Source organism: Condylura cristata, unplaced genomic scaffold (genome assembly GCF_000260355.1).
Source record: "Condylura cristata isolate star-nosed mole 26May11 unplaced genomic scaffold, ConCri1.0 scaffold00027, whole genome shotgun sequence".
NCBI lineage: Eukaryota > Metazoa > Chordata > Mammalia > Eulipotyphla > Talpidae > Condylura > Condylura cristata.
Genome location: NW_004567128.1, coordinates 9,108,169 through 9,130,820, shown reverse-complemented (window position 1 = coordinate 9,130,820; position 22,652 = coordinate 9,108,169). Strand labels below are relative to the sequence as shown.

The 22,652-nt window shown below is 44.7% G+C and overlaps 1 protein-coding gene across 2 annotated transcripts in view; it reads left to right on the top strand.

Moving 5' to 3' along the window:
• Positions 1-22,652, top strand: part of SMPX (small muscle protein, X-linked) — a 45,423-nt gene that overhangs the window by 10,636 nt on the left and 12,135 nt on the right. For both annotated transcript variants that reach the window (XM_012730289.1, XM_012730290.1), the window contains exons 3-4: positions 2,532-2,618; positions 8,686-8,834. In XM_012730289.1, coding sequence (XP_012585743.1) covers positions 2,532-2,618; positions 8,686-8,820 — 222 coding nt within the window. In that variant the 3' untranslated portion in view covers positions 8,821-8,834. The remainder of the gene's footprint in view (positions 1-2,531; positions 2,619-8,685; positions 8,835-22,652) is intronic.

The window sequence follows — 22,652 nt, the reverse complement described above, 5'->3', positions numbered from 1 at the left end:
CTATTACCAGGGAACTGTATCCTGTTCTGGCAAAAGATGATCTAGTCCATTTTTTCCATCCCCACCTTTGAGGATGTAACAAATGATGTAGAGCTTGGGAGAGTGATGCACCAGGTTTGCCAAGTCAGGGGCATATTCAAACAAATGGAGGTGACTAACCCTCCGCAAGGGGACAGAAATACAAGGGAATGTATTCACACAGAACCCATGTCATGAAGCAGGCCTGATCGTACATCAACTTTAGGTCACGGATGTTAGACTTTTTCTGTTTGCTTATTCTTTCATAAATTTTAGCTCCTATTCCAAACCCATTTGGCTAGTAAATGTCAGGCTCAGTTTACACATGGGGCAATCAACCCATCAGGAAGTCATTTTATTTGTGCTCAAACAGAGCAGGTGAGTGAAAGATAAAAGAATAAGGCACAATTCTCTGGCCAGTGGAATAAAAATGGAAAGCCACAGGTCTACATACGCTATCAGTTCTAGTTACAAGGAATTTGTCTGTGGCTATAATTTGTCATTCAAACATTACTGCCCTACAATTATATTAATGAAACATCTCTCATCGTTTACAAAGCATTCCTGACAGTCCCTTAAGGTGTATATTAGTGATTAGCTGCGTGACACGTTCTCAGGCTGCGTTGGATCCTGTCAATATTTGCTGTCAGAAACCCATTTAGGTTCCTGGCTTCTTGAGTGATGCTTTCAAGGCGAAAACGCATCAAGTCAGTAAGCTAATGGCTCATTTTTCAATGTGACTTTTCTTTGACATCTATTCTGGAATTAATCCATTTTGTGTGCCCCTTTTACGAAGGCCACTGTCAAGGTGTAAGTCTGTAATCTGAGAGCTAGTTCAGTCGAGTGAACTTTGGGCTAGTGAAAAGAGCCCTCTGGAGAGGATTTGATAGAATGAAAAGCTGTGTCCCTGAGGCCAGGCAGCTGCCATTTGGAATCCTGGCTTTGCCTTATAGTTTATGTGACCACGAGCAAACCATAACCTCTTTGAGGCTCGCTTTCTTCCTATCAAGCGAGGATGACAGTACTAACTCAGAAGTGTGTTGTGAGGATGTAAGTGTTGGCTGAATCTCGGGGGTTTTGGAGGTGGATAAGGTGGTTTGTGGTGGACAGAGATGGGGCGTCCTGCATTTCACCATCAGGTTAAGATGCAAGTTAGTCTCTAACCAAACGTTGCCATTCATAGAGGCATTTTTAAAATACACGTTCGTTAACAAGCGAGCAAGAAATCATTCCTGTAGTCTGCCTGTGAGCTAGCTCCATGAGGCCTCTCGTCCCCTAAGTGCTCTGCGTGACCTCCACATGGGGTTTACATGTGCGGCATGTCCTCCTTCCTGTGGGGGGGGGGGAGGCTGGGTTGCTGACCCTAGGGGGCAGCCGCCAGATGGAAATGCTTTTCATCCAGAACGGCTGGAGAACTGCGCACTTCGGGATCACTCCCCAGCTCTGTCTCTGGAGAGGAAAGCTATCCAATTTTTATGCTCTCTTCAGCATGGTGGAGGTTGTCTCTAAAACATCTTAGCTACATAGCTTCACATCCTTTAAACTTATCACTAACAGCCCATTCTGATTCCAATGCTTACTTTGCTATTTCACTTATTTTGGTGTGTCCCTAAATAGTAAAACTTCCGGTGTTGGTGGGGACATGGCGAATAGAGTAGTGATATTGCGAAGATGGGCTTAGTGCTGTGTTACCCCTCACCTCCCAGGAGGACGAGCTTCCAAATAGAACAAAGGAGTCCCCTGGGCTTAAAGTTTAAACACCTGCACATAAAAAATATCATACTGCCTAAGCTAAACTATTTTAAGGTAAATTATTGACACTTGAAAAACGGGCAGAGCAAAGCTGTCCACTGTACGTCAGCATTCATTCACTTAGAGGTGGCCAATGGTTGTCCGATTGGACCCTCAATTTCCATGGAATTGTTGATGGGTCTAGGACTTGGGTGAAGCAGATGGGGTTCTGGGCTCCCTACCACCTTAACTAGAGCGGTTCAACCTCCACCTATTTTGCATTTTAGATAGGGTTCCCTGGCCAAGAGGTTTGAAAACAACTTAAGTAGCAAGGCCTAAGGAAGTGCTGGAACAGCCATAGGACATTCTGGAAAGGAGGACCCAGCAGAGGAGGTGTGACTACCCGCTCCATGGTACATCTAGAGGAACCAGAGGAGGGCTAAGGTTTGGGATGCCATTATGTGTTCTCTCCTCATTTCAGAGAGGGGAAAATATTCAGCACCACAGGAGGGCAACAGCCAGAACAAAATGTCTTTAGAGAATCCCATCCAAAAGGGCTGTATGAAATTACTTGCAGATCTAAGCCTGAGTACCAGAAATCTGTGATAAATGAAAGTCAAATTTGCCTTTACATATTTTTATTCTGTCATTACAGCAATTTTCTTGAGGTAAAAAGCTTTGAAGACGTACTTTTCTGATGCTTTTTTCCCCTCCCAGTGATTAACTGTCTCTGAATGCCACTGCAATTTCTTGAACTAAACCCTCCCTTTGTTCTCTATTAGGCAAATATCAATATACCCATGGGAGCCTTCCGGCCAGGAGCTGGGCAGCCCCCTAGAAGAAAAGAATGCACTCCGGAAATGGAGGAGGTGAGGAAAATTTAGCTGGCTGAGGTCAGCACTCTTTCTCCTGCAAAGTTCTGACTGAGGGGGCGCAGAAGGGGGGTGAGGGGCATCTCCGAAGGACTAGGGAGGGCATGAATGATGTGGGTCATGGGGTCATGGCTCCTGACTCTATGCTGTCTTGTATAATCAGCCAGGAAACACACTGCCCCTTCCCTGTCTTCTGCTGAGTGTAAGTGCCTGGTACAGTTACTTGAAGATGCCAAGTTTAGTATCTAGTTTGTTGATTGATGGATTGTGGTGTGGTGGGGCTGGTGATGGTGGGGTAAGCGTAGTTCCTCAGATGCTTTTGGGCTGGGAACAGTCCCTAGCTTGGTCAGTTTTCATTCTGGCACTTTTATTGAACCAAGTACGATGTATCTAGTACAGCTTCTCATGAGTGATGAACCACAGTGGGAGTGCAGTTAATAAGCACATTAAATTACTTGTGGATTCAAACAAAATGCCTTGGTCTCTGGGTAGTTCCTCTGAAAGGAGGACTTTGCAAAGGAGCCTATCAATTTCTTTATTTTTTCCTCCTTTTAATGCCTTACCTCTCCTCCAAATTCAAATACTCAATCTTCTCAAGTGGAGGTGAAGATTAATAATAAATGCTATAAATACAGATTTTTTCTCCCCGCTTGTTCTGTTTCATCCTCAGTTGTGACTTTTATGATAAAAACTGGAAATTCTGATAAAAATTAAATAAAGCCACAGGACACAGCAAACTGTATTTTATCCTTTTTTGGAAATTGCAAAGGCTTTTTTAACTTTTGCAGGTGACATTTTTGGTATTTGCCCTAGAAGAACACCTATGACTATTTCAAAGTTTCCTAATAAAGCATTGCCTGCCCTGCAGCTAACCTTTCTTTGCTCATAAATAATTCCTGACATGGTCCGAAGTTAGTGGTTCCAGACTCCTATCAGTGGAGTGATGATTTCCGAAGGGAAAAGATGGTGCATTTGAGACAAAGTTCTGGAATTTCAACCACGAAGAGACCTTTGATAGATAAAATTTTGAGCGTACAAGTTGAAAGGCTCCCTCCTTCCCCTCTTTCATGGTGCGCATTCGCTGCTGGGGACTTGAGTAGTCCCCAATCACGAACTTTCTTTCCCTCTGACCCTTGGCCCATTATTTCTGAGTATCTGCAACCCATGACCCCTCCATTTCTCAGAGTGTGAAAAGCCAGTGATCTTATGCATATGGCCATTTATTGGCTGGTATCCAATAAATGATTGCTCATCAGCTCATCTAATTATCCAGTTTCCGCAATGGGCTCCCGGGCCTCTGATTTCCCATTTTATAAGAAAAAGACAGGTAGAGGGAGGTGGAAGGGAGTGCAGTGGGATTCTCCTTCCACCTCCATTTAGCTGACCCCTGCTCTCACCCGGATGACGGAAGTGACGGTTATTTGGGGGCTTTGCCTCTTGGCTTCCTTTTGTGGTCCAGAGAGACCTTGGTTCTTCTTTCCCCGTGGTAGTTTCCTCCATACAACTGTCCTGGTTTCAGTGCTGGAGAAGTACTTTGCTTTCTCCTTTTTTTTTTTTTGTACCTAGTTTGATGGTTCCAGCACATTTTAAAATAGCCAAGAACTGACACAGCCTGGTTTGTGAAAACCTACTTTATGACCAGCCACTTCTACAATGGCCAGCCAGCGTTCTTTGCAAAAGGGAGGGAGGGAGTTATTCACTGAGCTCCAGAGACCCCAGGAGAGCTACACCTTCCTTATGGTGTTTGTGAAGTGTGAGGATGGAGTCTGGGGTGGCATTCCTTACCCTATAAGCAGAAATACATTCTCAGGACTTGTGAGGACTTCTGGAGGGGTGAGATCTACTGATTCAGCCTGGGCGGCACTTCCGAGTAAGTTTCTGTAGTAACACCATTGTAAGGGGATCAGCTACGCCACCTGACTGCACTACAGGGGGTGCAGTAGGCTTCTGTGGGCTCACTTAAGGCTCCACTGCCCTTACTGGCATAGTTTGAATGGAAAAATGGAAACTGAAGTTAAAGTAACTTATATACCCACACTTTTTATTATTATCAAGTCTGCAACCTTGGAATTGTTTACTTTCTTAGATTTGGGATTGCTTGCCTAACCTTGAATTAAGATAATCCCTGCACTTATATGTGGACTATAGAGAAACCAAACAAAGGGTCAGACAAAGACAAACTTTAAAGCCAGCCCTTGAAAGCAGACCACAGATCTGAGGAATGGCTGAGAATGGGGACAGGGGTGAGGAGGGAGAGTCCAACAAACTCTGGTAGAGGATTCTGAGAAGGCCTATACTGTCAAAATATTAATAAGGGTGTGAAACAGTGGTACTTCATTAATACTAATGAAAAAAGATAATCGCTGCATAGAGTGGAGACCATCACACACTGTCCCTGGACAGAACGGGCTACCTTTATGCGCCAGTAGCTCTCCCTTTCAATCTGGACACATCGCACAGGTATCCCAGCAGGAAGCCAGAACAAACCTATGAGCACCTGCGGGGTTTCTGGTCCACCCGTGTTCTCTGTGGGCCCTTTGCTCTGCTTACAGAACTGGGGTGCATGTCAGCGCCCCTCACCTCTGTCCAGCCAGAGCCTGGCAGATGCCCAGCACAGAGGCCTTCCAGCCAAAGCCTAACCGGCAGGGCTGGGCTTTTGCATATGGCAAGGCAGGGGCTTGCTTGAAGAGACTGGAAGAGTATTACAAGCCTCCATCGCCCCGGCCTCCTAAATCTCTTTTTATTAAAGATGTATTTATTTATTTATTTATGCATACAGAACTGGGGTACAGGCCAGAGGTGCAGGGGCGGTGAGAGGCTTCACCAGAGACAGAGCGGGGAGCAGAACAGGCAGATCGATGAAGTACACTGCTGAGGGGAGCAGCGGGCGGGCCAGGAGAGGTCTGCCACGCTATGTGGTCACCTCCGGGGCGGGGATCAAACTCATGCTGAAGTAGTTTTAGCTTCTTAGTGCTGTGCTCTAACCCGCTGTGCCACCAGGAAGGGCCCCTAAATCTCTCTTTTGCCTAAGAGTCCACCGTTACTAAGCCCCAGAATAACACGTTGGCATTTTCTGTTACCTCCTCTCCACGCTAGGTCAGACACAATCATTAACTCTCGTTCCACTGCTTCCTAGCTGTGAGGCCGGGGCAAGTTTCTTAGCTTTCCTTCCTTGTGCCTCAGTTTCCTCAATTATGAAATGGGGATCGTAACAGTACCCGATTTCTATGGTTGATGTGAAGGTTTAATGAGACAGCATGCATGACTCACAAGAGTCAGCAGGGAAGTGTCTTTGGTGTCACTGAAGATTCAGTGTTCAAGTGTGAGCAAGCACACCAGACGGTACTGCCCCACGCAGGGTGGCTTCAGGGGGAACTTCTGTAGGGTATCTGGTAACAAGAGGGAGATGAATGTGAGATAACTGGGAAATGACTCACCATTTTGCCAGATTTCACAAAAACTCGCTTAAACCCAATGGGACCATTTTCCCAGGCAACAGGCATTCGTGAAACAGCAGCCAGTGGTGCCGGGGCTGACAAAGGCTTCTCTTCCGCTCTCTCCGCTCTCTCCGCTCAAAGCAGAGAATGTCTCCCACGTCTCTTCTCACTTCAAATGTCTGCTTACCAAAGAAAAAAACAAATGTGCATATTACTCAAAAGGGGCCATCTGGACCACGGCTTGTTCATGCCTTAATTGATTATAATTCTTATAATAAATTCATAGAAGAAATGGAATCTGATTCCCATGTTTTTAAAAGATGAGAGATTTGTTAAGAATACGCACCACCACAACCCTCCTTCCTGAGCCAGTATCGTAACATCTATGTAGTCAATATAACCACTTATAATTTTCCATTATATGTGACCTTACCAAAGCAAGTCTTACCTTGATAAGTAAAAAAACAGTGTGTTAAGATTTTAATAACTTCAAAGTGCCTACTGTTAAATATTATCATGTTTTATTTGTGTGTGTTCACATCATAAATCTTTGCAGAAAGATCCATAACTACACACTTTGGCTTTGTGTTTAATGTGCCAACATAGCACATTCTGATTTTGCAAAGATAGTGAATGTGACTTACTCGTGAATTTAACAGAAGAAATTGGAAACCATTTTTCTCCTTCATGCTTCTTTATTAAGCTCTACCCACCTAACACCCATGGGAACATCCATAAGTGAAGAAACATTTTTCATTTCACCACTACACATATTAAAAAAAAAAAAAACCCAACACTTTATAGCCTTGTTTAAAATTTCTTTCCAAAAGCCTAGCAAAGAGCATTTTGGAATGTCTGGCCTTTCAAGTGGATGTTTAACAGTTTTAATCATTGCTTCTACATCTGCATTTATAAGTGATGAATGTGGTGACTGAGGCCGACCCAATGGCTCTGCTGTTGAACTGGGGGAGCAGTATTTATGACAGGGAGAGTCTACAGTGAACTGTTTCATCATTTCTTGTGGGTGAAAACAAGAAAGCGATTTCAGCAGCACTGTGCCAGACTCAAAGAAGACAAGTGCAGGGAAAACCATTAGCTTTACTTGAGTCGCACCTTACTATTTTATTTTTCAACTCATCCCCTTAAATAAGCACTTAGAAGTAATTCATTGAAGGAAGCGTCTTCCAAGTAATTGGTCAGACTTTGGGAAGCTTTGATCATTCTTCCCTTCCCTTTAGAGTCTAGCCAGGTCGAGAAGGAGAAGTTAGGAGCCAGATGGTGCCTCAACCAGCAGCATCAGCTTTATTACCTTTAAGTTGTATTTTTTTTTTTTTTTTGAGGTAAGGTTGGTTTACAACACTGTGACTTGAGTGTATAGGATGACACCTCTTCAGATGTATGTCACCACACCACACCCACCACCAAGGTACAAATAATCCTCCACCATACTCCACTGAACTTCAGCTTTAACAGTCAAGTTACAGGGCTGCCTGGCTAGGCTGGTGCAAGTATGGGCATGGGCCTGGCATCCAGGCAAGCTGTAGCTTTGACACCTTTCCTGCCTGGAACCGACTGGTTCGCCCAGTTGTTGGCTGAGCAGACGGCGCCCCACCTATCTAAGGGGGACAGGTTGATTTGTGTTCTCTAAGCAGCACACCCAAAGGTGGGATTCGACCTGCAAAATATTTAGTGGGGAAACACTTGCACGTTAAAATGGGAAGGTGGTTAGACGGTGATGCGGGTGGAGGAGAGCGGGACAGAGGTCAGGCTGATCGCGGGCAACGCGGTTCTAAGTCCCTCAATAGAGCAGTCCCAGGGCTCCCAGGGCTGCTTCTGCCTTAGGCACCTGGACGCTCAGCCATTGGCTGAGAGCGGCCGTGGGAAGCGTGACCTCAGCTGGGCCTGGGAAGGTTTCAAAGCCAAGCAGCTGGAGCCATCACTCAATTACCTCCCTGCAGTAAACTGATCCGAGAGGCGTGTTCTTGCAGCTGCCACAGGGATCAAATGTTCCTCAAACACATTCTTCCAGGGCCGCGGAGAGTGAGTCCGCCACCTTCAGGAAATGGGAGGAACGAGTTAACAAATCACTTTCTTCTGCAGCTAATGAGCTGGAGTTCTAGGAGCCACACACAACCACTGAACTGTTTTCTAGGCTCCGTTGAGATGTTTGGTGCATACACACAGAAGCACAGACACTTCACTAGGGAACATTCTTGGGATTAATCAGTTAAACAGCAACCAAGTATGTGTGTGGTCTGTGTCAGGCATGGGCGGTGCCAGCAAATACAAGCATAAGAGAGACGCTGCCCTGCCACGAAGCTGTAACAACAGGAAAACATTACTAGGAAATGTTGACTATTGATACTTCCCAAGCTCATCCCATCCCACCCACAATTGAAGAGTTTTTGCTTCTGTTGGTTGCCATTTACTTTCTCTTCCCAGTAACGTTATTGGAACAGGGGTTGGCAGCCACTGCACCCCAAACAAAAAGGGTGCAAACCTGCTGGACTAAGTCAATAGTAGCATTACCTTTGGACGTTATTCGACTTGAACTTTTCCCTGGTTGATGTCCATGACCCAGAGAGACCAACTGTGCGTTGCATCTGTTTTTCTCTTTTTCTCTTTAGGGCGCTCCTCCTGCCTCAGATGAGGAGAAGAAGCCGATTCCAGGAGCAAAGAAGCTTCCAGGACCTGCAGTCAACCTGTCAGAGATCCAGAATATTAAAAGTGAACTGAAATATGTCCCCAGAGCTGAACAGTAATTGGCAGAAAATAGGTGAGTGAGAAACTATGTCCTTTGATTCAAAATGACCACTTTAAACTGGCTTAAGAAAGCCTTCCAGAGGAGTCTGGAATTCCAGGCATGTTTATTGATCAGGACCTTCAATTTAGAGCAGTATTTCAGTGCAAAGGTTTTCTTATCCATAAAGCCATGCTTTGGGGCCCATCTTACTCCATAGCCAATAGAAGAGCTACTGGGCATGTTTGCCTACACCCCCATTTCCGCCACCATCTTAGCTGGGGAAGGATGGTGTTGGAGAGGAAAGATGTTCGGGGTGGGGCCTTCGGGAACTTGATCTTGGTGTCTTCATGACATACATCAGCCTCCCCACCCCGATGTCACAAGAGAAACGAGCTATTCCTGTGCCGGAGGTCAGAGGATCACAGAGCTCAGGTTAGGGAGCACAAGGGGTCAGGCCTGGAAAGTGGAATCCAGGTGCGTGGAAGGCAGACCAAGAGAACCCAGAAGTGACAGTGTGGACAAGAAGGGGACACTCAAAATTGTGCCCTCTACCTTACTTTTTTTTTTTATTACCAAAGTTTGTACATTTTTTTCCATCTCAATTGTAATCCCCGTGGGTTTCCCATCACCAAGTCACCCGTCCCCTACCTTACTTTTATTTTGATTGGCCCTTTTCAGTAATGATCCCTTGGTCCCCACTTCACTTGCAGATCTGACACTTGGTATAGGGGTTCTCTCTGGGACGGGCGGGGGGGAATGGGGTACAGGGCTGGGGTGGTGGTGGTGGGATGGGCCCAGGTCATTTCTCTTTCTCTTATGAGACCCTGGGAGTCAATCTGCACGTTATTCGCCATTACTGAATTCCACCATGCAGAATTTATTTCATTTCTTAAGCACAAGTTCAAGTCTAGATGCAAGAAATCTATACTGGCAACATAAAGCAGGTATCATCTGGCTGATCTCCCGTTTGTTTATTCACTCGCACACTCCTTTATTCATTCAGTATATATTACCAATATGTGCTGGCCACTGCTCATTTATTGATCGCTTACTATGTGCTGGACGCTGGATACTGCTTGAAGAGCATAATGTCCATCTCTCACAATCACCCACCTCACTCTCATTCTTGAGGTGGGTCTTGGAAAGAGTGACTCTCCCCATCTATTATCTATCATCTATCATGCAGCCTGCAGGAGGCCTCAGAGCAAAGTCAGTTCTGTCATCTACTTGTCATACAGCTTCACGAACTCTGTAAGGCTCCTCCTACTGCGCCTGACAGACGCATTGCACACTTCTGGTGGGGGTTTAAGGGTGACATCTTCTGGCTGCTTAGATAGCAGAAGCATACGGAAGTGGGGCCCTGCTGTGTCCTGCTCTGTACACCTAAGGCCTTACTAGGGTATTTACCAGTTATTTCTGCCAAAAAGATTTCTTTGTAGAGAAAGGGGAAAATTAACATTTCGGGTTAAAAATCAAAGAATCGTATTTAGTGTTTTCAGCACAGCTACTTAAAAGCACAAGGGTGTAAGAATAAAATGCAGAGGATTCTTTGACCATAGAATAAGTGCCAGGAAGCAGGACAGGGACAGAGTAACATGAAGCGGAACCGACCTGAGCACAGCTGCACAAACTTATTATTTTAACAGATGCCACAAACTGATGGCCGAGTATCATTATATTCAGACGTGCTTGTGTTGCCAGATGGAGATGAAATATTCCAATATGCTGGGGGACAAAGCTGCAGAGCTTTCCTCTGACAAAGCCCGGAGAAGGGAAATTAACTTTTTGTAATATTTATTATCATCAGCCAACCAAGGCTGTTCAGCTAGTTACATGAATTTTAAATGCAAACTTTAAAGGATTTTGCTTGAATGAAATCCATGTCGACCTAAATTTAACCCCAGTTCCAGCTGAACTTGGCTTGGAGGAGTGAGAGGGTTCCCGTTTTAAAATCGGCTCAGTGTCTTGCAGTGTTATTTGGCAGTGAGGTTGATTTTGCAGCCTTGTACCTATTAGGTTATAGCAATCAGGCAGAGTATCAATGCAGTAAGATACTGAAAAGGAACAGAGTATCAGGAATGCATTTTTGTAACTTCATTTTTTCACAGAAGACTTTAATGATTCTTCTCGTCTAAACAATTTCCAGTAATGCAAAATGACCAGAGAGGTTGATTTGTCCTTATTCTAGAGGAATGCGAAAACCTGTGTTGTCAGGGTAATTGATCTGAATTTCAAATGAGTACAGTCTTTGTTTTAAGCCAAGGAATGAATCTTTCTTTCTTGTAGGGAAGGTATTAAGTGGCTTTGCTTTAGAGTCATCAATTCTTCTGCAAATACGTCAGAGTTGGAAACTTCCATGCTCATGGTTTGTGGTCACAGAGGGAGAGCATTTCTTAGCATTGATTGATTCAGTGGACGCATAAGCAATAAAAAGCCTCAGCCGGTCATCATTTAGCTCCTTGCTGATTGTACTGCAAAATGTCCAAGATAAAGGAATGTGGTTGAGGTGTTGAAAAATGTCAAAAGGCGTTGTTCTAATACAGTATGGAATAGGCTGACCTTTCTGGCAATAAATGTGTTCACAATTCCATTTTTATATGTATTACATGGCTTAAGGGTTTGAGAAACAAACAAAGACAGATATCACTAGTACTTTCCACACCTACGTATTTTCCAGCTCAAAAACATACCAAAACAAAAGTCCAAAACAAACCACAATATATACAAAGTCAAGACTTTAATGTATGCTTAGTTAAAACTGTATTTCATATCTCAGTTAATGGAACATGTTGATTTTCAGTTTTGGTGACCTGCGGAGTCTTAATTTGCTTTTAGAGAATTCCATTTCCTAAATAGACATATTTTCTAATAGTGCCACAATCATGCAGAAAATTTTTTGGCAGTAAAGAATGATCTGTTAACACTAAAAAAAGAGAGGATTATATACTTTAAACATTTTTTTTAGATTTATTTATTTATTCATATAGAACTGGGGTACAGGCCAGAGATGTGGAGGGTGAGAGGACTCACCAGAGACAGAGTGGGGAGCAGAACAGGCAGATCGATGAAGTACACTGCTGAGGGGAGCAGCAGGCGGGTCAGGAGAGGTCTGCCACACCATGTAGTATCCTCCGGGGCAGGCGGGGATCGAACTCATGTGGAAGTGGCTTAAGCTTCTTAGTGCTGTGCTTTAACCCGCTGCGCCACCAGGGAGGGCCACTTTAAACATTTTTAGTGATTAAAATTTTAATTAGTGACTTAAATAATTAAATGCAATTATTAAATAAATATTAATAAATAACAAATGTATTAATTTACTGGTCTTTCTTTTAAAATTTAAATTATTTAAATAGTATTTTAATATGAAAACAATTGCATTAAAAAGGAAGGATTGATTTCCTGCCTTTTGAACCACCACTTTATAACCATGCTCACTCACAGCTGTGTGAAGAATGATTAGGTCCATAGCACCAAACACTGCGAAAACCACAAGACTCTAGTCTCAAAACCCAGGTTATGACTATTACAATACTTCAGATATATAAGACTGAGCACTGTCTCCTTCCAGCTGTGATCAGCTCCTCCTTTCAAGTGGGATCTTAATTTTTTCCATGCACTAAATCGTGGCTAGAATTATTCATGGAAATCGGTTAGAAACACTCTGAAACAAGAATAAGAAAGGCCAATGATTAGGCACTTAGGTATCAGGAATCATGGCTGGCCGCAAGGGCTTGGGGCATGGACCTCGTGGAACCAGGACTAGGCCACATACTGGATTAGAATGGGCACGGAACCAGGTGTATGGGCACATTCACCATATGCCTCTCAGCATTCTGGCTTTGACTTAGGGTAGCCCCATGGCGAGTTACGTAAACCTCAGCTTCAGATGCAGGAAGACTCGCAGCAAGGTCTGAGAAGCACGAGCCCTCTGACACTCCCCTACCTGCATGGCCAGGAGTCAGTAGACACCCACGTCTACTGTTTGCTTTGAGCTGCAGCAGATGCCATATCATACCTCCCAGACAGGGGGGCTGGGGACCTGGAGAAATGCTTAGGGCTGGTGTCCAATCGGCTATCAGCCCTCAGATCAGATCACAGGTAGCCAGTACAAAACCTCTGAACTAACCTCTGTACCAAGGGCACATTCTTCATTCTGTGCTAAGATACACAGATGTCAAACTCTGTCCCTGCTCTCAGGATACTTAAGTCTCAGTGGAAAGATAAAATACTTGAAGAGGCAGATAACAAGAAATAGCAGCTCAGTCATTCAAAATATCTCACTACTGCTTATGGCCTACTAGTAAGTAGACAGTAAAGATAACTGACATTATGACTGAGTGGGGGACTCACCATGATAGGGGATTCGGGCACTTTTAAGGAGCTAGCAGGAATGGACCGGTTTAAAGAGAGGTTCAGAGGTGGACATTGCAGTATGGCCAGACAACGTGATGGTGCACTTATGTTCAGAGCATAATTAATGGACCAGTCTGATGAGACCAAACAGTTCTTCTAGGGCAATACTTTCTAAATTTGGGGGGCAGAGTAAAACAAGATCTCAGTCCATCCACATTATCTCTTTCCTTTCTTTAGTGGTTAAAGAACTCAGTGAAATGAATTGGGGAGGAACAAAATAAGTATCAAAGTGGTTACAATGCAGTAATTACAAGAAAAGCGATCAACAAAAGCAAATTCTAAGAATAATTCTACAATTATGTTAATGAACACAAAGATAGCTGCAGTTGAAAACCCTGGGACTGTCAAAGCATTAGAAAGAAATTGTCATTTGCATTTGCAGGACTTCCTGTTTTCTGTGTTGGACATTGCAGTATGGCCAGACAACGTGATGGTGCACTTAAACCAGGGTTTCAGAAAAATGCAAAATTTTAGTGACTCTTAATGACCCGGTAGCTTTTGACCATGTATAAAAGTGAAAGTCTGTGGAAATAATCCCGTTTGGTTTTATGAACTGAGGAAAGCACTTACATTTTTACATCAGGAAATCTTTTGAAGTCAACCAGTAGGCACTGGTCCATTCTTTGAGAAACAATGCTAAAGACAATACGTGAGAGTGAATTGGAATGATCTGCAATTCCTATGTACCCATATATATAGCCCTGTGACCTCAAGTTAGTCTCAATCCCACACCCCACACTGGTCAGTCAGCCTTGATTCTGGATTTTATAGGTCTAAAAAGAACCACTCTAATGCTCTATTGGGGGAAGAATGGCTTTCCCTCTTGCATTCTATCTCACCTCTAGCACCTTCTATTTATGCCGTCACAGTACTCGCCAAAGATGTACTAATTTTCTTGTTTATATCGTAAAGGCTGGGGTGCAGTGATATATTTTGAGCACACAGAGCATGTTTGTAGAATGTGCTCAGACTACAGTCAGTCTCCTAGAAATGTGTTCTTACAGACTTTGCAAATCCTTGTATTGTCAGGAAGACTATTATTTAGGAAGTAAGACTAACTTTCTCACAAGACCTGAATGTAATATAGTTGACAATAATTAGTGAAGAGCTCAGAATTTTGACTTTAATTAATTGTTTGCAACTTTATTTCTCTGCGAACTGAAAATGTTAAGTTTGACTCATATCCCTCAGAAGGGGAGAAAAACATGTGAAATCAGAAGAAAAATCATTTAGTTTTCAGAGAATTCTTTGGCTTTATTTTTCAAAGAATATCTATGTCCAGATAAGACATATTTACAAGCCAATCATCCAGAGAGATGCCATCTCTGATTGAGAACATAAGGTGTTCATTACTCTTAAATGTTAAGCATTACACATCACCATCGTTCCTGCTGACTCAAGGGCTAATTTTGCGAGTGTTGGCAGGAGGGCAAATTGATGTACCCAGACAGTTGGTAAAAAGTTCATTTAGCACTTAACAACAGTTCCTCAAAATACATGAAGCAATACTGGAGAGAATTGAAGGGGAAATTGACAATTCAACAATAATAGCAGGAGACCTCAATACCCTACTGTTAGTAATGAATAGAACAACTAAACAGAAGATCAACAAGGAAACTGTCTTAGTCTGTTTGGGCTATAATAAAATACCATAGACTAGGTGGCTTATAAAGAACAGAAATTTATTTCTCACTGTTCTGGAGACTGGGAAGTCCAAGATCAAGGTGTTCGCAGATTCAGTGCCTGGTGAGAACATGTTCCCTGTTTATACATACATATCTATCTTCTCCCAATATCCTCACATGATAGGAAGGACAAAGGGGTCCCGTCTCTTATAAAAGGGCGCTAATCCTATTCATGAGGACTCTGCCCTATAACTTAATTACCTCTGGAAGACCCTGACTCCAAACACCACTCATTTAGAGATTAGGCTCCCGCATATGAAATGGGGGCGTGAGGGTGCTGGTATAAGCATTCAGTCTGAATAGAAATAGTAGTAGAAATAGAAACCTTGACCAACACTATAAACCAACTAGCCTTAGTTGACATCTACAGAACTGTCTGCCCGGTGACAGGAGAGTATATATTCTTCTCAAGTCCTATGGTGTTTTGTTTAGGGAAGGTCATAGATTAGGTCATAAAACAAACCTCAATAAATTTAAAAGGATTGAAATCATGCAGAGTATATTCTCAGACCCTGTTCTCAGCCCTCCCCACTCCTCTCTGAATGCCTCAGTTCTATGGTCAGCTTTAAGAGGTTGGTTTTAAAGTGAGTTTTTGTCTGAACTCTTGTTTGGCTTCTCTCTATTCCACAAATTAGTGAGACCATCCAGTATTTATCTTTCTCCTTCAGGCTTACTTCACTTAGCATAATCCCTTCCAATTCCATCGAAGTTGCTGGAAATGGCATGAATTTATCTTTTTTGTTTGCTGAGTATTACTCCATTGTGTATACAGACCATATCATCTTGATCCACTCCTCTGTTTTGGGGCACTTAGATTGTTTCCCTATTTGCTATTGGAAATAGTGCTGCAATGAACTCATTGTGCTTTTGACTTGCATTTTAGCGAGATGCATTTTTAAAAGTATTTCCAGGTGCAGTGTCTGGACGGGGTACTCAGTCAATGGGAAATGTTTCTCCTTATAATTTTTCATATGGAGTCTTCGCATCACTTGCATGGCTTTGTAATTTACCATTTCTGCTTTATATTTTTTCATAAGAATATCTGAAAGTTTTTTCAGCCTTCAGAATTATGATGATTTATTTCTCATAGTCTTCGACTTACCATAACCTCATAACCTTTTCCCTCTGCTAGGAAATTGAGGATTGATTTATTGTAGATAAAACTAAACTTTAAAAAAAAAAAACAACAAACCTCCAAATTCCTTCTCTGTGCCTTGTTGAAAACTTCTTTGTCCTTGATTTTGAAAAGTCCCTATGTCTTGACCCAATTAAAGGAGTTCTACTTACTTTCTTTGATGGAAGTAGATCTATGCTGATATTTTTACTTTCTGCTGAAGACACATTTCTTTTTATTTGTGATGCTCTTTTATTTTTTTCCTGCTCTCCACTTGGTTAGGATAAAGACAAGTTCTGAACTTCCTCAAGGTCTTATTCATTTGTTTTCCTGTCTGGCAAAGCTTTCATTGTAGGCCCTGGTTACAGCTTGTGTGGGCATAAAGTACTCTGGAGGGTGAACTTGAGGAGCCTTTGAGATGATTGTGGCTGCTTCAAGAGCCTCTCCACAGCAAACACACAGAAGTTACCTGGATGGCTTCTATTAAAATGGAGGCCTCGTATGTGAATTCTTAGAAGGGAGTTAGAATTAGTGAGTTTCCAGGGAAGAGATTTTTGACCAGAAAAGCACATCTGAGTCAGCCAGCATGGAAAAAAGCAGCGGCCCCTCGGGACCCAGTTCTGCAGCCCGTGCATGTTAACACGCGGATTTTCATGGGCCGAAGACAGCTGTGATGGGCGCTTGCCCCACTCCCAGTGCGGTGCAAGTCCCCACCCTAACAGTGGTTCTCAGCAACAGTGGGGGAGGGGGTGGGGAGAACGTCTGGGGACAGTTTGAGTTACTACACGCTGGGAGGTATGACATGTTACTGTCATCTAGAAAGGAGGCTCTGGGATCTTAATAAATGTCCCACAATGTCCAGGGCAGGCCCCCACAGCAAAGAATTATTGAGCCCCAAATGTCAGTCTTGCTGAGAGTGAGTAACACTGATTTATCTACTTAAAATATTGATGTCAGGACCAACTTGTTGCAACTTTTCCTTTCCAAGCAATCAATCACTGGCTTGTACAGAAATTAAAGCCTTAAAAGAGAATAGCAATGAATTGCTCAACGTTTACAATGTCTTCAAAGTAATCAGAGACTTAGGGAGAAAGTATTCTGAAATATGATTCTTTTTCCAGTTGATAAACTACATATATTTATGGTGTATAGTACACACGAATGTTCTTGGGTTATTGTATCCAATCTTAACACATTTTTTGTACGTTATTCTTTTCATCTGAAATGCATCAAAAAGCAGTAGGTTATCTCAGTAGCTTATGAAGTCTTTTAAAATATTAATGCTAAGCATTAGTCATCATCAGCACCACCATTAATGCCATGATATTCAATGTCATCAATAGCATTTATCATGCTCATGATTTGCCTGATATCGTATTATGCAGTTCCCATCCATTATTCCATTGACTCCTTGTGCTGACTCTGTGGAGCATATACGATGATGCCCATTTCACTTTTGGACAATGAGGGCGAAGAGCGTTTACCTAATGCAACTAAGGTCACCCAGAGGTGAGGTGCAAACCATCATCTGTCCTAGTCTACCGCTGGTCCTTTGAATCACTGTCACCCACTACAGCCTTAAACAGTCTTTTTCTTATGGTTTTCCAGGCTTTGCCAGCATTTCATTGTTGGGTCAAAGTGAAAAAGAAAAAAAAAGAGGCTGCAGAAAGTGTCACCTCCACAAAGGAGCACACCGAACCCAAACTGATGTATTGGTTTACTCACTCACTGGCTCATTTATTCATTCACCATTCACGCATTGGTTCACCCCACAAGTATTTATTATGCATAAAGCACGCACTGGGTGCTGAGATGGTCAGTTTTGGGTATTTAACTACAAACCCGACCGTGACTCTCAGGGTCAGCTGACAGGGGCTCACAGTGCCTGGCAGTAGCGAGCGTTTGCTCTTTTTAAGGGTCTGTGCGCACACTGAAGAGGGAAGGGTGAACGTCTGCAAATACCAGAGGCAGCATAAAGGGAGAGAGAGACCGAGAGAAGAGCAGAGGGAGACAAGGAAAGGCCTGGAGAGGGTCGGAGAGGAGAGGGCGGGAGCCGCAGCCAGGTTGGGGGTGCAGGCCCTGGCAGTGCTGAGGAGGCGGCACCAGAGGAGCGCCAGACCCTGAGGACTGTCTGCTCCCGGGTGAGCCAGGGCTGGGCAGCAGTCTGTCCTCGGGAGGTAGCCCTCTCTTGGCCACGAAGCCTGTCCTCTCATTCCCTCTCTTGCTGCGTGCAGCCCTCGCCGCAAGTGGGAGGCGAACCTCAGGCTCTGCAGTCAGACGTGGCTGCAGCGGGACAGTGATGCTCCTCTGGACTCTGCACACTTCGGCGCCTGCGGGGGAGCACTGGCCTGTGGTTTGTGCTCTCTGCCACTGCTCCCTGCCTGGCCACCTGTCACTCTACACCTTCTGCTTTAGGTTCTGTGCAGATGGCAAGATGGCGGCTGCCTGCGCCCAGGCAGAGGGGGTCGGTTGGCTTCTCCCGAGGGAAATTTCTATTAAGCAGTCGGCATGGAGGAGTCACTTTCATCCAGCAACTCCAGACTGGACTGCTGGGTAGTCCGAAGGGGTGAGTGTGACCTACTGACTGGAGGTCCCGGGATGCCCAGTAAACGACAGCAGCCTGCCCGCCCTTCCGAGAACCTGGCCTGGCATGTGGCGGGCACAGCTGAAGAGTTAACAAGTAATAGGCAGTTCAGTGTTGCGCTCTGCCTGACCCCCAATTTTGGACACAGATGATGGGAATTATGGCTGCCCTTTCATTTTGGAGGCAACAATTCACTCCTGAAAACTTACCAAATGGTTTATTAAATTCCGAGTGCCCAAATATCCAATTACCCAGACTCAATTAATCTTCATTTCCTAATCATTTTGTACTTGGGCTACTTCGAATTTACCGTGACAGAATTAACTTTTCCTCTGTAATACAAGCTACCAGCATGAGCTAGATTTCAAAGGGTACTGGACTGAATCGCTCATTCAGTAAGTGAACATCTGTGCACCTACTGGTACCAGGGGCTGTGACACTGGGCAGGCGACGCGTGACGGGTCCCTCGCTCAGCTCATGGTGCAGCTGGGAACGGACAAGAGAGGAGACAGCATATAACAACAGCTGCAGCAAGAATGAAGAAGAAACGAAACCCAGGATTTGAATATAGGGAGCAAAGGAAGATTCCAGATAGGATGTCGGAAATACCCTCAAAGAAGGGTGCAGAGCATCTACGGTCGAGGTGACTCCCGCGACCCCTGTGCCCTGGCCATCGCTTGGCATGCTGCTTTCCAAAGTGCTCCGAAATTAGAAAACCACCTACCTCCCGGGGACAGTTTTGCTCCCACCCTAAGGGACATCTGACAACTTTAGGAGACCATGGTGGGCACAGCTCAGGGCAGTCCTACTGGCACCTGGTGGGTAGAGCCCAGGGAAGTCTGTTTCCATGAGAACTGTCAGTAGTACCGAGGTGGGAGACGCTGAATTTCACAGTGTGCAGAAGGTTCTCAGCAGAATTTCACTTAAGGCACTGGACACGGACCTGCTAGGTTCGAGTGGCGCACGCCTACACCTCACTCCCAGCAATTCTGTGGCAAGTTCCTCATCACCGAGCCCCAGGTAAAGAGGAACAATAATGCCGAGGTCGAGAGGGAGCCATGAGGCAATGAGTGGACTCATCTGGGGCACTGGGCACAACTGGCATCCAGGAAGCCTTCGTTCCTTCTGCTGCAGTTTCCATGCGTCCCTCTCTGGCTTTCCAGAGGCCAACACTTGCTTCATTGGTATTTGAATGAGGCACCCTCGAAAGAGTTGCTCTGTGCTTTCCCCAGGGAGCATGAAAAAACTTACTGAAAATGAAAACCCATTCCTTGTCTGCCCCCAGGAGCTGACGGAGCCCTCGTCAGCATCTGGGAGATCTCCTAAGTCGCCACCCACCTCGAATTTTGCAGCCGCTGGTGAGATGGTTTCTAACCTGCAAGTGTGCTCGTTCTCCTGGAGGAGGCACTGCAGTTCCATTTTTCAAAACCTGCAACAGCTTCTGTTTCCAAAGCCCTTGTCTGAGCCAGCAAAATTACAAACATTTCACTTGAACACTTTCATTTTGTTTTGAGGACTTCAAGCTATCCGCCACCCGCCTCCCCGCCGCCATTTTGGACTAGGAAATGCATCGTTTGTAGTTTCTGATTGGTCTCTGTTCAAGAAATCAGTTTAAAGAATACTGAGACTGTCAAGCTGCCATGCCCTTACTGTCAAGGGAAAGTGAAACAATACATTTTAGACGCCATTTTCCTGAGCATTCCAATTGGACGTGGTGGCCACAGAGAGGCCATCTTTTTAGTACGTCATCTTTTTAGTAATCTTTTCTACAGAGCCGATGTACTGGTGGAGTCTGTCCAGAAACTAAAACAAGACCCAGATGGTTAGAAACATCCAGCGTTGCTCTGGCCTTTCCTCTATGACATTCTATCCAGGCTTATGCCTGCCTCACATCTCATTTCCAGCTATTATTACTCTCTAAGTGTGTTTTCTCCCACTTGCTGATGTTTAATTTGGTAATTAAGCAATGTCTACTTTGCAATAAGAATGAAACAGGTAGATTTATTAATAAATGCAGGTGCCAAATCACAGGGCAGCTGGGAGACAGTGAAATGGCCAGTTAAGAGGACATCACAGGTCAGGCAATGGGGAAACAGAGGCTTACTTGGGAGTTTAATGGCAAAACAAAATCGTGTAATTGGACGACGAGGTTAATCGTAGCAATGAAATGAACAAGCCGATGCAGTTGATTCTAAGAATCAAAGTGTTTCCATGTCTACCCTCTCTTTGAATGCTTGCAACATCTTTGTGAAGGCAGGTAGGAGAGGAATCGGATGACCTCGCAGTTCATCCTTACTGATTTCTGACTTCATACAGGTAGGGCGTTACACAATGTGTCATCATCTCTGTCCAGAGAAAGTTCCTCTGAAGACTAATTATTAACCTAGGCTGGTTTGGTCCATTTGTAGAAAATGGGTAATTATTTTTAACCAGAAAAGTGGGGGTCACTACGATGACCTGCAGGCACCAAAGAGCTGGGCACCACCCATGCAGGGACCAGAAGGGAAGTGCTAACTGTTCTGCTGTGCCCAGGACTTCTCTTACGGACAAGAAAGGTGGCCAGGTTTCATATCCCTGCTTCTATTTACAGATATATTTAAAAGGAAATATGCTCTCTCAATTTTCATTTCTATTGTCTTTTTTTGCTCTTTAATTCCAAAAAATAATACTGCAGCCTTGATATACATATAAACATACCACACACACACACACACACACACACACAAATTTGATCCAGGATTTGAAAATCAGGTTGAAATATCTTAATTTCATAAAGACCAGGAAGTCTTTGTGGTTCTGGAGAAAACCTCACTTCCAGATGCCCCCTAATCATCACCCTAAAGGCCAACTCTCCTGGAAAGCCCTCCAATGTCATCAGCAGTCAAGAAACTGTGACCTGGGCTCCTTGCACAACCACATATGAAGTTTATTGCTGGTTCTCTGTCAGGGGAGAGAGAACCTGGAGGCGGTCTGAACTCAATCCAATCCAATTACAGACCTGCTTGTACTGCTGGGGCAGGCTGCTCCACAACCCAGCTGGTGTCAGACCCCCTGGCTGGCAAGGACTACCAGCGCATGAGAGCTCATGGCCCAGAAAAGGCACAAGAGCTGATGATGCTTGCAGACCCACACAGATGGCAAAGGCAACTTCATTAGAATGGTCCGACTCTCCTCACCATCCCACTGCCAACCCTTTGTAACCAACTCAGACTCATCTTCCTTCCTGCGTGGCACCTTTCCTCACTAGGTGATAGCGTTACGAGATGCCGGGGGTGGGGGGGGCAGCAGGCAGGGCTCGCCTCTGGCGTCACCCCACTGCCTCCCTGTGGTCTTGGGCGAGGTACTCACTGGAACCCAGAGCCTGGGTACCGCATCACTGCTGAGTCCCTACATGTGTGTGTGCAGGGGGAGGGGTGTTCAAGTGCCAAGAAACGAGTTAAAAACTAGTGTTAGGTAAAAATTAATCTGTGTTAAACAGCAAGATAACTCTGAATTTCGGCTGGCATTTCCCACCGACTTAGATGATTTCGGAGCCACGTTCTAACATCTAGTAGTGTAGTTATTCCTCCAGGATGGCTTTGCAGGCCCGCTCTGCCAGCATGAGAAGCAAGCACGTTCCTATCTTTAACTGAGATCTTGAGGAGAGTGGGGACACGGCAGCACCAAGTCAGCATCTTAAGACCGGCGAGCGTAATGGTTCTCGAACTTTCTCTTTGTGGCAGCTGGCTTCCCCCAACAGCCACTGATTCAAAAGAGAGCAAGGCAGAACCAGCTGGAGGGCTTGCTGTAACTTAAACTGCTGGGTACCACTCCCAGAGTTCCTGTCTCTGTAGGTCGGGAGTGGGCCTGAGAATCTGCATTCGCGACAAGTTCCCAAGGATTTCTGCTGCTGTGGTTTGGGGACCAGTTTGAGAACCACCAAGCTAGAGGCATTGATCTAGGTTGTTTAGGTCTGAACTTGCAAAACTCCCGAGCTATCCCAACACCCGGCCCACAGTCTTATAGCCAGTACCCAAGGAACAGTTAGCCCCTTGGCCAGATTTCCTTGTGACATA